At 32.4% G+C, this 14,032-nt stretch overlaps 1 protein-coding gene across 1 annotated transcript; it reads right to left on the reverse strand.

Moving 5' to 3' along the window:
* Nucleotides 1-21: 21 nt before the first annotated feature.
* On the reverse strand, nt 22-13,727 carry LOC120353704. Its single transcript, XM_039438462.1, has 2 exons — nt 13,255-13,727; nt 22-2,174 (listed from the first exon to the last, which is right to left on the reverse strand). The coding sequence occupies exon 2, from the start codon at nt 2,133-2,135 to the stop codon at nt 1,479-1,481; it is 657 nt and encodes a 218-aa protein (XP_039294396.1). The 5' UTR covers nt 2,136-2,174; nt 13,255-13,727; the 3' UTR covers nt 22-1,478.
* Nucleotides 13,728-14,032: the final 305 nt, after the last annotated feature.

A 14,032-nucleotide genomic window follows, 5' to 3' on the forward strand; every position in this document is an offset into this window, starting at 1 on the left:
TATGAGAAAGGACTATGAGATTGCTGAACCATGTCCGTGAATAATAATGTGGAATAATGATAATGTAATATTTATTGCTATATGTAGACTTAGCTCCTCATTGTCTTGTAAGATCAAGATAGTGAATTGAAGATGACTGATAGTAAAAAAGAACATAATTTGCTTCTCATCAATCAAATCAAGTGATGAAAATTTATTACTTTTCATGAACCACTTGCCTTTCAAGATCCCATTTCATGATTAAATTGAATGAATGAAGTCTCATTTTCGTAGTAGGATACTTGAAATTATAGTATCGTAATAGGATTCTGCTCATGATTAAAACCAATTTGGCTCATAGTTACCAAATTGATCAACAATCAAGCTAATATAAAAAATTGAATGTTGAGAAAACAAATTAATTACTATTGTTCTCTATGTTGTACTGTTACATATAATTCGCTTAATATTCTTCATTAACCATGGTTTTAATATTAATTACATTTTTTATAACTCAATTAGTCTAGAACTTGACAAAATATTGATTTGAGGATTCAAAAACTCAAGCATTAATCGTACACTGTGTATTTCTAAATAGAATATTTATTTACAATATGTACAGATTCTAGTTACATTATCATCATCTACAGAGAACCATTATGATATGGCTATTTTATAGAGAGATCAATCAATATTAAAATTAATTTTCACAGAATATTGCTCGTCAAATAAGAATTAGCCTATAATATACCTAATGCTGTAAGTAGTAATTTAATTATTTTGACTATCTCGTTGATAAAATTACACAATTACGTGGGAAATAATTACCAAGGATAAAGTTACTCAATAATCCCTGTTGCTTAGTCTGAACTGTAGATAACTCAAGACTAGTAAGATAGGAATAAATAACACAAGACTAGACTATTATGACTGCAGGTTCAAATACATCTTCCAAAACTTGAAAGTTACCTAGTCCTTTTTGTTTGGCTTATTTTATAGTGGAAATAGAAAACAATTCACAAGTTGAGCACTAGAACAAAATCAAATGATTAAATCTTGATGATATTACTAACAATAAATTCACATTTTTCTTAATGGACTAAACTAATAAACAGCGAGCGGTTTGAGTATTCTGAGATCAAATTACATAAGAACAAAGCTACCGTATATATTTTAAACAAAATGTATTCTATAATAATTAGTCTATATTTAAAAATAAATTTATCTTTGGGAAAGCTCAGTTTTAATTTTTGGGAATCCCATTTTTCAGTCTTCTGGGAGAATAGTGAATTATTATAATTTTGTCAATTCTAATTTCTTATTGAGATGATAATTAATAGGAAAATTGTTCATCCTAGACAATAATTCATTATTTGGTATTTAAATTACAGTTAAACCTCAAATTACCGGTATCATAAAGCTTAATTAATAGTACTGATAAGTTCAAAAACTAGTTCTGAATTCCAAGAAAATATCTTCATTCGAAGTTTCTTTCTATTTTAGTCATCCCTGGGGAAAAATTGTAGGATCTCCCACATAAGAAGTCGGACTCCTTTCTGTAGAGGGCCTCGAGAGACTGCTTTCGCAATACATCCTCTCAGTCGTGTTGTTCTACGTGGGAACTTCTTGCGCATGACTAATGCCGTGTTTCTATTAATTATACCATGAAATGCGTCCATTGCTGATACTGAATAGAGATTGGGCTTCTCAAAGCAACTATGACACCATGTCAGCATACAGTTCAGAAAATAGGTTGGTAGTTCGGTGTTGAAGATTCTGACGGATACTTTTCGATTTTTGAGAACAGTGTAGAGTCGCTTGAGGAAATGTGTGACGTTGATGTGTTTCATAGGTATGAGGTTCTCGCGTTCGACGTAGGTAAGATCCAAGCAACTGGTCAGTCTCGTTGTGAAGACTGGGTCGTTCTCCTCTTTTGCCATGACTGTGGTGGCCACCTCGACTGCCACATCAACGTTGAGAACAGTCTCCATGGCTCTTTGGAAGACGAACTTGGCGGCGAAGCGGCGGCCCTCGGCCGACACCTGTTCGGGGTGAGCCATGCAGGCCGTGAGGAGATCGCAGGTGACTGGGCAAAGGGGACCCAGTTCGAGCACTGCTTCCGGACAGGGGTACTGCTGCAACTGCTCGCGGTCCATCGCATTCGGGCAACTGTCGAATTTGGGGTCACCAGCAATCTGCAACACAAAACAACATTCTCATTCCCCTGTTTTCCAGCTGGTTTTATCTGCGTGAAATGCAAACTGATAACGCCTTTGTGAACACTACTGCAATTCGAATCATCTCGGGGCTCATTATATTTGTTTGATATTACTTGTGTTATTGAATATGTAGTGTGTCTTTTTATAGATTTGAATTTGATTCCGCCTAACGGCGACGGCGACAACCATCTTTCAACCATCTACCTATATGGGTTCTCTCGCTCCCGTACGTTATAGACCTTTCCCAATTCAATTCATTTTTATCATATAATTATTATACTTGCAATCCACAGCTGGATTCATTTATTTCTATTAACTTTCTCGAATATTGAATAACTTTTTGTTCTTTTGGAATCAATACTTTTCTTACATAGCCTACATGTCACTTTTCTTACATACATAGCCTACTTTCCTTCACTACATAACGGTAGGGCAAGGAGAGTAAAAACATTGATAGGCCTATAGGCCATTTTTTTATTACTAATAAAAATGAGTAGAGATAATAAACTATTTGGATTTTTACAATTTGTTGAAAATACATGTTTTTCCCATCCCAAAAAAATATCCAACAGTAAGATATCAAATCAGACAAATCTAATCTATTCTAAGAATCTATTTTAGGACATACTTTTTTATTAAAAACTAATAAAAAATACTTTCATCGAAAGTATAAGAAATGATAAAAAAAATTTATATCAACATTTTTTGCGAACGGTTTGGTTGGTCTTGGCATGACAGATATTTTATTATTAACCTGCATTTCTTCAATACAAATTCCAATTGTACTATTATAGGTTTAATCATGACAATACCATTCCATGTTCCAATAGTTTTTATGTTTAAATAGTTTTAATGTCATTAGTTTTAAAGCGGAAATTGGACTTTTTGAAGTGAAAAGTAAAATCATAACCTCATTCTTTTTTTAAACTTTTATTTGTAAAAATTTGGGAGAAGACAGTTTTGGGTTATGCCTGTTGTCTTCTCCCAATCATATTATATTGTAATTATGATTTGTGACTGTCGATAAAATAAATAAGTAAATAAATACTAAGGGAAAGCTGTAAGACGAAAATGAAGAGTTTTACAAACTAAATATTCTTATCTATTTGCTACGTCTTAGAATATGACTGTTGAAGATGTTCACAGTAAGGGCCGTTTGCACAGTGACAGTTTAAACTAAATTTCATTTTAAACTGGATTAAGTCCGTACCAAGTCTCGTTTGTTGTAATTTGTTTCATTTTGAGTTTAAGCCACCAGCTGATTAAATTCAGTTTAAGCTTTGACTGTGCAAACGGCCCTAAGAGGTTCTCATGCTCGCTAAGGACAGGAGAGAGCGTATTAATAGTATTTTTTTAATTATTCCAGAGTTATGCACTTATCCGAGATTTTTCATTGGTTTTTTACATTGCGTTCTCCTATCATTTTTCAAACAACTTGATCCATAGTAGGCTATTCCATTTCGGTCAACTGGGTGAGCTAAGACCTGATTTGAGTACCGAACATTAAGGCTGTGTACCACGTTGTTAAAAACGTTTTAGTGTCATTTTTCAAGTTACTATCAAGCTACGGTACCAAAATGGAAAAACGAAATAAATTTTTTCACCATTTTTATTTCCAAGTTAGTTATCCGTTTGAAATACGAAATGGTTCAATGATTTAAAATTTAGGTGCGCTTAGTTATCTCAAAAGGTAAAAATGATAAAAACAGGTGTTCCTTGAAAATTTGGTTCATTTTGGTAACTTAATAATAGTACCCAAATAGAATGATTTGAGAAAATCTAGAAATTTTTCACAAGCGAGTTGCACAACCTTAGATGCTATCCATCTATACTCTATACTCCTTGGGGTTGTTCATTCTTCTATTACTGCCACTAAAAAGGATTGTTGCATTGCTGACTGTGACTCACTGTTACTTTTTTGTAAATACAAGAATTATTTATTTAATGTGTTAGGTTTGTACAGATTTCACCTAGGTGATCGGCATACATTTATTGCCAGTTTTGATAGATTCTTGGCTACCACCAGGAGCTCAGATTTATATTGTCTAGGGGATGTTAACCTAAATGTTAGTGTTTCGGATGTTTATAGTGATTCGTATCTAAATTGTCTCAATGGAAATGGTATGCAGCAGTTAATAGATATAGGGACGAGGGTAGTGGGGTCATCTTCAACCTGTATTGACCACTTATCATATCGTTCGAATCTTTTTGTCATTGACAAAGTTGCTGTCATTGAAACCCTAATCACGGATCACCGGGCGGTGGCTTGTATTTTGCCTATAGTTATTGAAAAGAGAAGGATTCAGCAGTCTGAATTTAAAAAATTGGACCACAAGCGTTTGAGTACCTTATTAAAATATGAAAATTGGGAACCTGTCTTTGAAGAACACGAAACTAACAAAGCATTTGATATTTTTTATCAAATCTTAAATAACTGTATTGTAGAATCACAAAAAAATATTAAATACAAACAGAACATAAAAATGTTAAAGCCCTGGATGACTCCTGGTTTGTCCAATGCCATTTATGTAAGAGACAAATTGCATAAGATGCATAAAAATGATCCAAAAAACTTGATCCTCAAAAGAAAATTCGTAAATATGAAAGATAAAATAAAAGTATGGGTGAAAGAGGCCAAACTTCTATTTTACTCTTCACAGTTATTCATTCAAAAACATAACCCCCGAGAAAAATGGAAATCAATAAAAACACTTTTGCCAGTAAAAGACAATAATAAAGATACGGATATTGTGTTGCAGGAGAATGGTATTTTATTTGATGACAACCGCCTAGTTTCTGACGTAATGAATAAATACTTTATTGAAATGCCTAAGAATCTTTCTGATTCTTTTCCTGCTTTACCCACCCATATTCAGGCACAATCTTCAGAGTCCTTCAGAATTAAAACTAGCCATAAATCTATTTTTTTCAGCCCTGTTACACTTGTTGAACTCAAAACATTTGTTGACTCTCTTTCTACTCGTAAAAGTTCGGGTGACGATGTTGTGACTGCTAGAATCCTTAAAGATAACTTTTCTTCTATTTCTTCAGTTCTTTTATATTTGTTTAACTTGTCGTTGGTATCTGGTTGTTTCCCTGAAATACTGAAGTCGGCTACTGTTGTTCCCATCTTCAAAAAAGGAAATAAACTCAGTAAAGAAAACTACAGACCCATCTCATTATTACCAGTCATGTCAAAACTATTTGAAAAAATTATAAAAACTAGATTACTTTCATTCCTCAATAGCTGCAACTTTTTTTCGGCCTGCCAGTTCGGTTTCAGGGAAAATATTTGTACAGAAATTGCCTTACAGCATCTTTTGAAATATGTCTATTCAGGATTAAACAGTGGCTGTAGTGGCAAAACAGTGGGAATCTTCCTGGATATTAGTAAAGCATTCGATACAGTTAATAGTCTGCTGTTCCGCAAGCTGGAGAGTGCTGGTGTAAGGGGAATTCCACTAGATTGGTTTAAGTCCTTCCTACAGGGTAGGAAACAGTATGTAAGGATCAGAAACGTTGCAAGTGAAGTATTACCCACAACTTGTGGTGTGCCGCAAGGTTCGGTTCTTGGCCCTATTCTCTTCTTAATTTTTGTAAATGATTTGTATAATGGTGAATTGAATGGACGGATAACTGCTTTTGCGGACGACACTGCTCTTTCATATAAAAGTAATAACCTTCAAGATTTACATCAGAAAATGCAGTCTGACTTGAACAAAATATATCTATGGTTTACATGTAACAAACTTAGAATTAATGTAGCCAAAACTAATTATATGATGTTCAGTCTCTCTGGAAGTGCTGACTTGCCTGCTCCACTGCGCTTTCACTCTCCGGTTTGTTCCTATTCTAGCTGTGACTGTCCCAAGTCTTTAAGGTTCTATTTGATGATTTTCCATCGCATTAAATATTTGTGCGATTTTAATGTAATGAAGGAACTTTATTTTTCATTTGTACATTCCAAAATTGAATATGGAATCACATGTTGGGGAAGCTCCTATTACTCTAACCAGGATCCAATTATTAAACTTCAAAAAGCTTTTATAAGATTGATAACGGGCAGTAGGTTTGATGATCATACATTTCCACTGTTCTGTCATCTTAGAATTTTGCCTGTTAGGTTCCTATATGTATTCAAGGTTTTGTCATTGTTCTTCAATATAAGTGGAAATAGAGGTGTGACAATTGATTACTGTCAGCCTGTTACCGCACTTCGACAGACCAGGCGGACTGCGGCTTCCCAAGTCAGATGTCCTAAACCCAATTGCACTCTTTTTCGTAAAACGTTCATTTTCCTGGCACCTAGATTTTATAATGCTTTGCCGCTTGAGGTCAAGAATGCCATTGCTGCATGTAATTGTGGAAATAAGATTAAGAGATTAATTAAAATTTGGCTTTTGTCACTCACTCCCGAAGCTCTAGAGTTTTTGTTCATAATTATTGTTTAATCCGTCTATTTTTCTTTCCATTCTGTTAACTTTGCATTCTGTTATCTTGCTTTTCTTTTTATTTTTTCTCCTCTTTATTTTTTTTTTGTATTTTCCCTGCTCTTCTTACCGTTTTTTTTTGTAATATAAATCAATAAAATTAATCCTTCCACACAATTTGAATCTCTATTTTTAATGATTTTCTTTTGCTCTCTCTAATTAGCATCATCTCTTTAATAATTAAATACTAATATCCTATTTTGATTACAGCCCATAAATGTTTTTTTTATCTCTCTTTTTTTCAGTCCATTCTATTGCTTTAGTAAAATAGTGTGTTAGACTCCCTCCAGCGGTCCGTAAGTTGCATCTTACGTGCTGGATTGTATTTTTCTCAATAAGTAATATTAAATTTGGTTTGATTCGTTACTATGCAGTTATGTATATTATAAACTTGTTTATTTGTTTTGTTTTTTTTATATGCATGTATTTTACATTTTCTTGTATTGAGCTTATTGAGAATAATAAAACTTTACTTTACTTTACTTTATCTAAGAGGGTTATTTAAAAGCATTTCCTAAGAACCCCAGCGTGGTGTTTCCTACAAATTTAAATTTTCCTACAAATATTGTTGATCAAAAACTAAAATTCATCAAAATTGATTTTTTCTTCAAATTTCACTCATTTTTTAAAAAATCATAACTCAGTACTCAATGGAGATTTGAGACCCCTTTTTTATGTCTATATTGACTGGACTAAGAGGCTACTTTTTTTCTAGATTATGAAATTCTGAATGGAATGAGATCATTCGGAACTCTCTATCTCCATTGAGTACTGAGTTATGATTTTTTTAAAAATGAGTGAATTTTGAAGAAAAAATCAATTTTGATGAATTTTAGTTTTCGATCAACAATATTTGTAGGAAAATTAAAATTTGTAGGAAACACCACGCTGGGGTTCGTAGGAAACGCTTTTCAATAACCCTCTTAGATAACCCCAAGGAGTATAGAGTATAGATGGATAGCATCTAAGGTTGTGCAACTCGCTTGTGGAAAATTTCTAGATTTTCTCAAATCATTCTATTTGGGTACTATTATTAAGTTACCAAAATGAACCAAATTTTCAAGGAACACCTGTTTTTATCATTTTTACCTTTTGAGATAACTAAGCGCACCTAAATTTTAAATCATTGAACCATTTCGTATTTCAAACGGATAACTTGGAAATAAAAATGGTGAAAAAATTTATTTCGTTTTTCCATTTATACCAAAATACGGTAATGGAAATCAATACAAGCATGGCTATTATTGAAGTCAATACGAATTTCGAAGTTCAAATTTCAATTTCCTATCCTAATTGTTCATCCATATTATAATAAAGGAAAAAATCGGCTTACAGCCATAGGGATAGGAAAATTATGTTTGACGCATCAATACGTCTGAACTACTGAACTGATTAACTTGAAATTTCGCATATAGATTCCAAGGATGGTTATAGATGTATTTTCAATTCTTCATGATGGCAAGTCTTCAGTTTGTCTAGTTTTCAATTTGTCATACTTCCAATTTATTATGTTTTGCTAACTTTGATTGAGAGGTGGTCATAGATAAAATAGTGTATTCAACGGTCTCATAGACCTATGTCTGATTGGGGATCCTATTCGAATAAAAATAACTGATTTTCTGTCACATCAAAATTTTGGTCCTCCATCTTGGAAAAGCAATTTTGAATCCAACTTCATTTTTAAAATTGGAATTTGGTTATATGATACATTATTTTGATACAGAATTTCAAGATAAAATAAATGGTGAACACCGCACATCGATATCTCAAACCGTTCAAAAGTTATTCTCATTCAAAGATACTAATAAATCATCCATCCATCTATCATCTATATTATAAAAAAGAAAGAACCGGCTTACAGCCGTATATTCATCGTAAGGAATGCTTATTGTAGGTTTGTAGAACATAGATTTCTCTTCAATTTTATGTATTACTTTCATTATTATGTTTTCCTTTCATAGTTATAGCAAATTCAATGTGTGGGGTTTAAATTTTCAACTCTGCAACAAGTGTCAACTTAGCAGTTCCATAACTTTAACAGACGGGCTAGAGATGCGCATTTTTGCTATTTTTACCTCCCAACTAGTATTCATTGACCTTCAAAGTCAGCAATTTTGTACCAGACATTCCCCTCAAATTTCATTGTCAAATGATCAATTGTTACAGAATAGAAAATTTCACCTACTACGGTACATTGAATCTGCTTCTGCTATAACAATGAAAGGAAAATATGAAATAGTGGAATAATACATAAAAATTGAAGAGAACCAATGCTCAACAAATCTTCGATAAGCATTCATTATCACTATGCATTGTTCAAGATTTATACGCCCTGAAAGAGCAAAAAATTGGATTACAAGTTGTTATTTTAACAATTTCACATTTTCAAGATCGTATATCGCGAAAATTGTTGGGGAAAATCACAAAACTCCATGCTAAAAAAAATTGTAGAGAATTTAACAAGCTTCTTTTTTGAATAGTTGGTCTTGTCGGTTGAACGCATTTTTTCAAGATATGAACGTGTAGGCAAAACATTGAAAAATTCTACTTTCGAACCACCCTCATCCCTTCACAAGGGGTAGGGATGGGGACTTTTGGTATATTCACCTCCTAACTGGTCCCAATAAAGCTGCAAAGTCAAAAATTGTGTTTAAAATAAAACAAATTCCTTTGTCAATTGGTCTATTGTTGCGAAACTGAAGATTTCACACTCAATACAATGATGAGAGTCTACGAATAGGGGCGCAAAGAAATACTATAGCATTGGGGCGCAGTCGGACTAGTTACGCCACTGATAGTGATGTACGGTAGGCTAGCCCTAATAGATACTCTTATCATGTGAGCACGGTTTTCAAGGTGACTGTTTTGGCAATATCTTTATAAAAAGATAACAAGTAGAGCTGCGTTTACACCAAAGCTATTAACAAAATGTAATAACCAACATTCCCATCTTCCGTTATCAACAGACGACGAAATTATCATGTGTTTTTCCAAGGATGAATAATTATTATCCTTTTCATGTCCTTCAGAAAGTTTTCCCAGGGATGAGACCTAATGCAATCGAATTTTTATATCATGAACCTACTATGTTCCAAATTTCGTGAAAATCGTTAGAGCCGTTTTCGAGATCCGTTGGAAATAAATGAACATATAAATAACCAAATATATATATATATATATATATATATATATATATATATATATATATATATATCCGGGTACATCCGATAAGCAGTTTCACTTACTTGCTGACGTTTCGCCATTATATAACAAATGACATCCTCGAAGCGCTACACTCTGCGTAGCTAATACTGCGTTGATTATATATGTATATAGAAGAATATATATATATTATATATATATAGAATATTTATATTAGAAGACACTTTAAAGTTTGTAATATAAATTAAAACAGGAGACACGATATAAATAGATTGAAAACACTTGAAAACTTACATTAGAAATGGGGAAAATTTTCGGAGACTAAGTCTCCTTTCTCAACCGAGAAGAGCCGATCTATATATATTATGTCTCCTGTTTGACCTGTTTAAGTTGATCATTATTCTACAGTTTTAAGTGATTAGTGAGTGTTATTTTGTTATTCAATTTGGTTTGTAAACAATCTAAATTAGAACTTTTCTGTTTTCAAATGTTTGGACTGAAAATTGGACCCGAATTCAAGTGTATGGAACATAACCTACTTTTTGGACTATTTAAGCTGGGAATCCTTATAGATTCTATTTTTAACTCTAGCTTTAAGCTGCGTTTACACCGGAGTTAATAACACAAGTTATTAACAAAAAGTTATTAACTTGACTGAATCGTCAAAAATTTCTCTTGAAATAAGTTAATAACTCATGTTTCTAACAGGAAATTCCTTGTCATGTAACCAGATCTTGTTATATCAATGTAATTGACTTCCATATGATTTCATTTAACGAGAGTATTCATATGATAAAGCAGCCGGAATAAAAAGCAAAAAATTGTCTTCAAATTTGAATTGAAACATGTGTTTTACATATTGAACATTTTTACAAATAGTTTATGAAACGTAATCAATTCATGCTTCCAGAATTAAATACAGTATTCAGCCATAAGATACTATCATTTTATTTGGATGAATGAAATACAGATAAGATATATTAATATTATAAACTATTCAAATTCGATTTTCAGAGTAGGATAGAACTTCTAACCTAAACTTCCGTTGACATTCAGATTTTCCAAATTTCAAGAGTGCTAAAACAGCTGATCGAAAACGTTTCATTATTTGTGTTTATTATTTAAGAATCAAAACATAATAATATCATCTCATTGTCATTTGAAAGAATTTAAAAGTATAAACTCAACCGACCACATTAAAACATAATAATTGAACATAATCTTTTAGGTTATTTAGACAAATCAGAATAAAAATAAAAATACTTGGACACTTTTCCTGATATTCATACCTCTGATTTGCTAGAGCTATGACCTTCCAGTTTTGCTTTCAGAAGTGCCTAATAAACAACTATTCTCATATATTTATATTGTTTTATTTTTCTGTGTGGCAAAAAATAGCATTCGCAACACAGGCAAAAATGTTTTTCCGGCTCTCAAACTTTTCTATTCCTTGGCCTACGGCCTCGGACTTTAAAACCGATTTCGAGCCGGAAAAGTCTCATTTTCGGCCCTAGGTGCGAAATATACTATTACCGACTCTCGATGGATAATGTAAATCTTGTTTATAACAAGGAATTTTCTGTTGAAAACACGAGTTATCAAATTTTTTCATGATTGTTTTTTGTTGATTCAGTCAGGTTGGCAACTTTTTATTAATAACTCATGTTATCAACTCCGGTGTAAATGCAACTCAACATGATGCTATTAACTTTTGTAATTAACATCAGTTGATAACAAAAATGTTAAAAACTTGAGTTATTAACTTCGGTGTAAACGCAGAGCTTTTGTGATATAAGCTTACGTTCCAAATTGATGTAACCTAATAAAGTGTTATTACAAAATCACATTTACAACAGTATTATAAAGTATAATTATTTCAAAGTATATAAACGTTTCAAAATGGACAGAATGGTCTAAAAATATCCTATTCTTGGACTTCCCAACCAACACTCACATTCCCACCCATAGATGCAGGATAGTAGCAGAAAAATAATACATCTATGCAATATTAGTCTATAAAAATTATATTACAGTAATAGATAGTTCAAAACACAATTAACCTAATAAAACCCCAGTTCTAAGTAGGGAAGTAAATGATAGAATTTTGGTTTGTGGGAAACATCACGTAGCCATAAAAAATGTCCACTACAATTTTTTTTATAACTATGATGAACCGTCAAAATTACTGAAGTCTCGAGAATTATGATACAGCTTACTAATAAATTTAGAGCTTATCAATAGCCTACATTAAATAATATCGTCTGTTAATAGTTATGCACAAATCTCCAATGGTGGGGGAAGTAGTTGCCAATACCATGTTAAACTTTGACAAAAAAACCCAGAACAATAATTTAATGCATAGGCCCATTTGCACAAAAGCCAGTTGAATTTTAACCGTGATTAACTTTACGAGAACTAATCAGAGAAGGCTTTTTTGAAGAGACGGCTTATCTGATTGGTTCTCGTGGAATTAATCACGGTTAAAATTTAACCTGCTTTTGTGCAACCGGCTCTCCTATTAAACAACAAATGAACAAATCACTTTTTTGTTATTGAATAAAAAGTTATAATGGCAGTGAAGAAAAAAGAGAGGTCAAACCTCTATAGCCTAATTTATAATTTGATTCTATTTTGCCACAGCTGTTACTCAATTCATCCCATTACGTTATTTGATCTAATAGCCTATTAGTTTTCATTCTCTTTGATAAATAATCAAATTCATGTCAAATAAATTACATTAATAAAAATATCCTTTTCCATGATTTGATTGAAAACTTTGCTTTCATAACTGAGATCAGATTTTTACTTTCATACTAACCTGAAATCTTGGCGGCTAATTTTAAATGCTGTGATACAGCAATCTGAACTTCAAATCAACAGAACTAAGGTTACGGTACCTATTCAGTAGGTATTTTATTACAATTTCTCTTAAAAATAATAGCAAAATAGAAATTCCTGTTTTAATAAGATAATTTCAATGTAAATAATTCTGAAATAACATTTCAATTTCTATTAATATTACTAAAAAATCCGATTTTGGTTAATCAAGGAAAGAAATACCAAGCAAGAGAAGTCTTAAAAGTTACATAAAAGTCATAAACATTTTATTTCACTTCTTATTCATTTTGATTCTCATAAGAATGTTACCCATTACAAATACATAGTCTACTAGAAGTTAATTGATACTCACAACTCGAACTTAAATAGTACGAAATTGAAGTACCTAGAGATTTCATTCGCATCTAAAAAATAACTTCAACTTTAGATACAAAACCGGTAGGCTACCGTATAACTTTTTTATTCTAGTAATTTATTTCTATTGAATCTCCTTCATAAAGTTTAAATACTGGTATACTTTTACTGTACATTGAAAAATTGATCAAGATTACAATTTATTAACTTACCGTATAATTGCATTGTGAAATAAGAGACTAGATTGTATCAAACTAAGTGATAAATCATGGAGATTACGCGTAGTTAATTTCTTATTCTTATCATTGTCACAAGCGAGAAGCTTCAATAGGCTACAAGAAAACATCTACACCAGATAACTGATAAGTCAATGTGGTTAGCGGCAAAGGTGTTTGCAATGTAATAATAATTATTGATTTCAGCTGTGATGAATAACATAATAAATTAATTTATTTATCACAGAAAAAACATGCCTCATTTTCACAAATAGATTTGAATAATATAAGATCCCACTTACAATAATCTTGTTTTTGTGGGCCTCCCAATCTCTATCACAGCTCTGGCAGATTTCCATGTCCATTGTAAACGGAAAGTAACTATGACTAGTAACTTATAGTATAAACAGACTAAACACACCACTTGATGTATCACCGGTAATGTCACAAGTTGAAGTGAATTGCTAATGGCGAACAGGGTCCTCGCTCTGCTCGTCCTGGAATGGGGGTGGAGTCACCACTCGATGCATCAACCCTATTGGTCGGTGCCGACCGGTTGGGTCTACACAGTGGTGAAACGAAAGTTCGTTGACCTACTTTGCTGCCGAAGGCACACACATAGGCCTATTGTATTCGTATTCCCAGTGTGTGTGATGTTTACCAGAAATACATTTTCTGTATAAACTTTTGAATAAGCTATTATTGAATGCAAAGCTGCTTCTAAATTTATTTGATGCGTTAATAAATGAATTTCTCCATTCTGACTCATTATCAC

Source organism: Nilaparvata lugens, chromosome 1, assembly GCF_014356525.2.
Source record: "Nilaparvata lugens isolate BPH chromosome 1, ASM1435652v1, whole genome shotgun sequence".
Classification (NCBI taxonomy): Eukaryota; Metazoa; Arthropoda; class Insecta; order Hemiptera; family Delphacidae; genus Nilaparvata; species Nilaparvata lugens.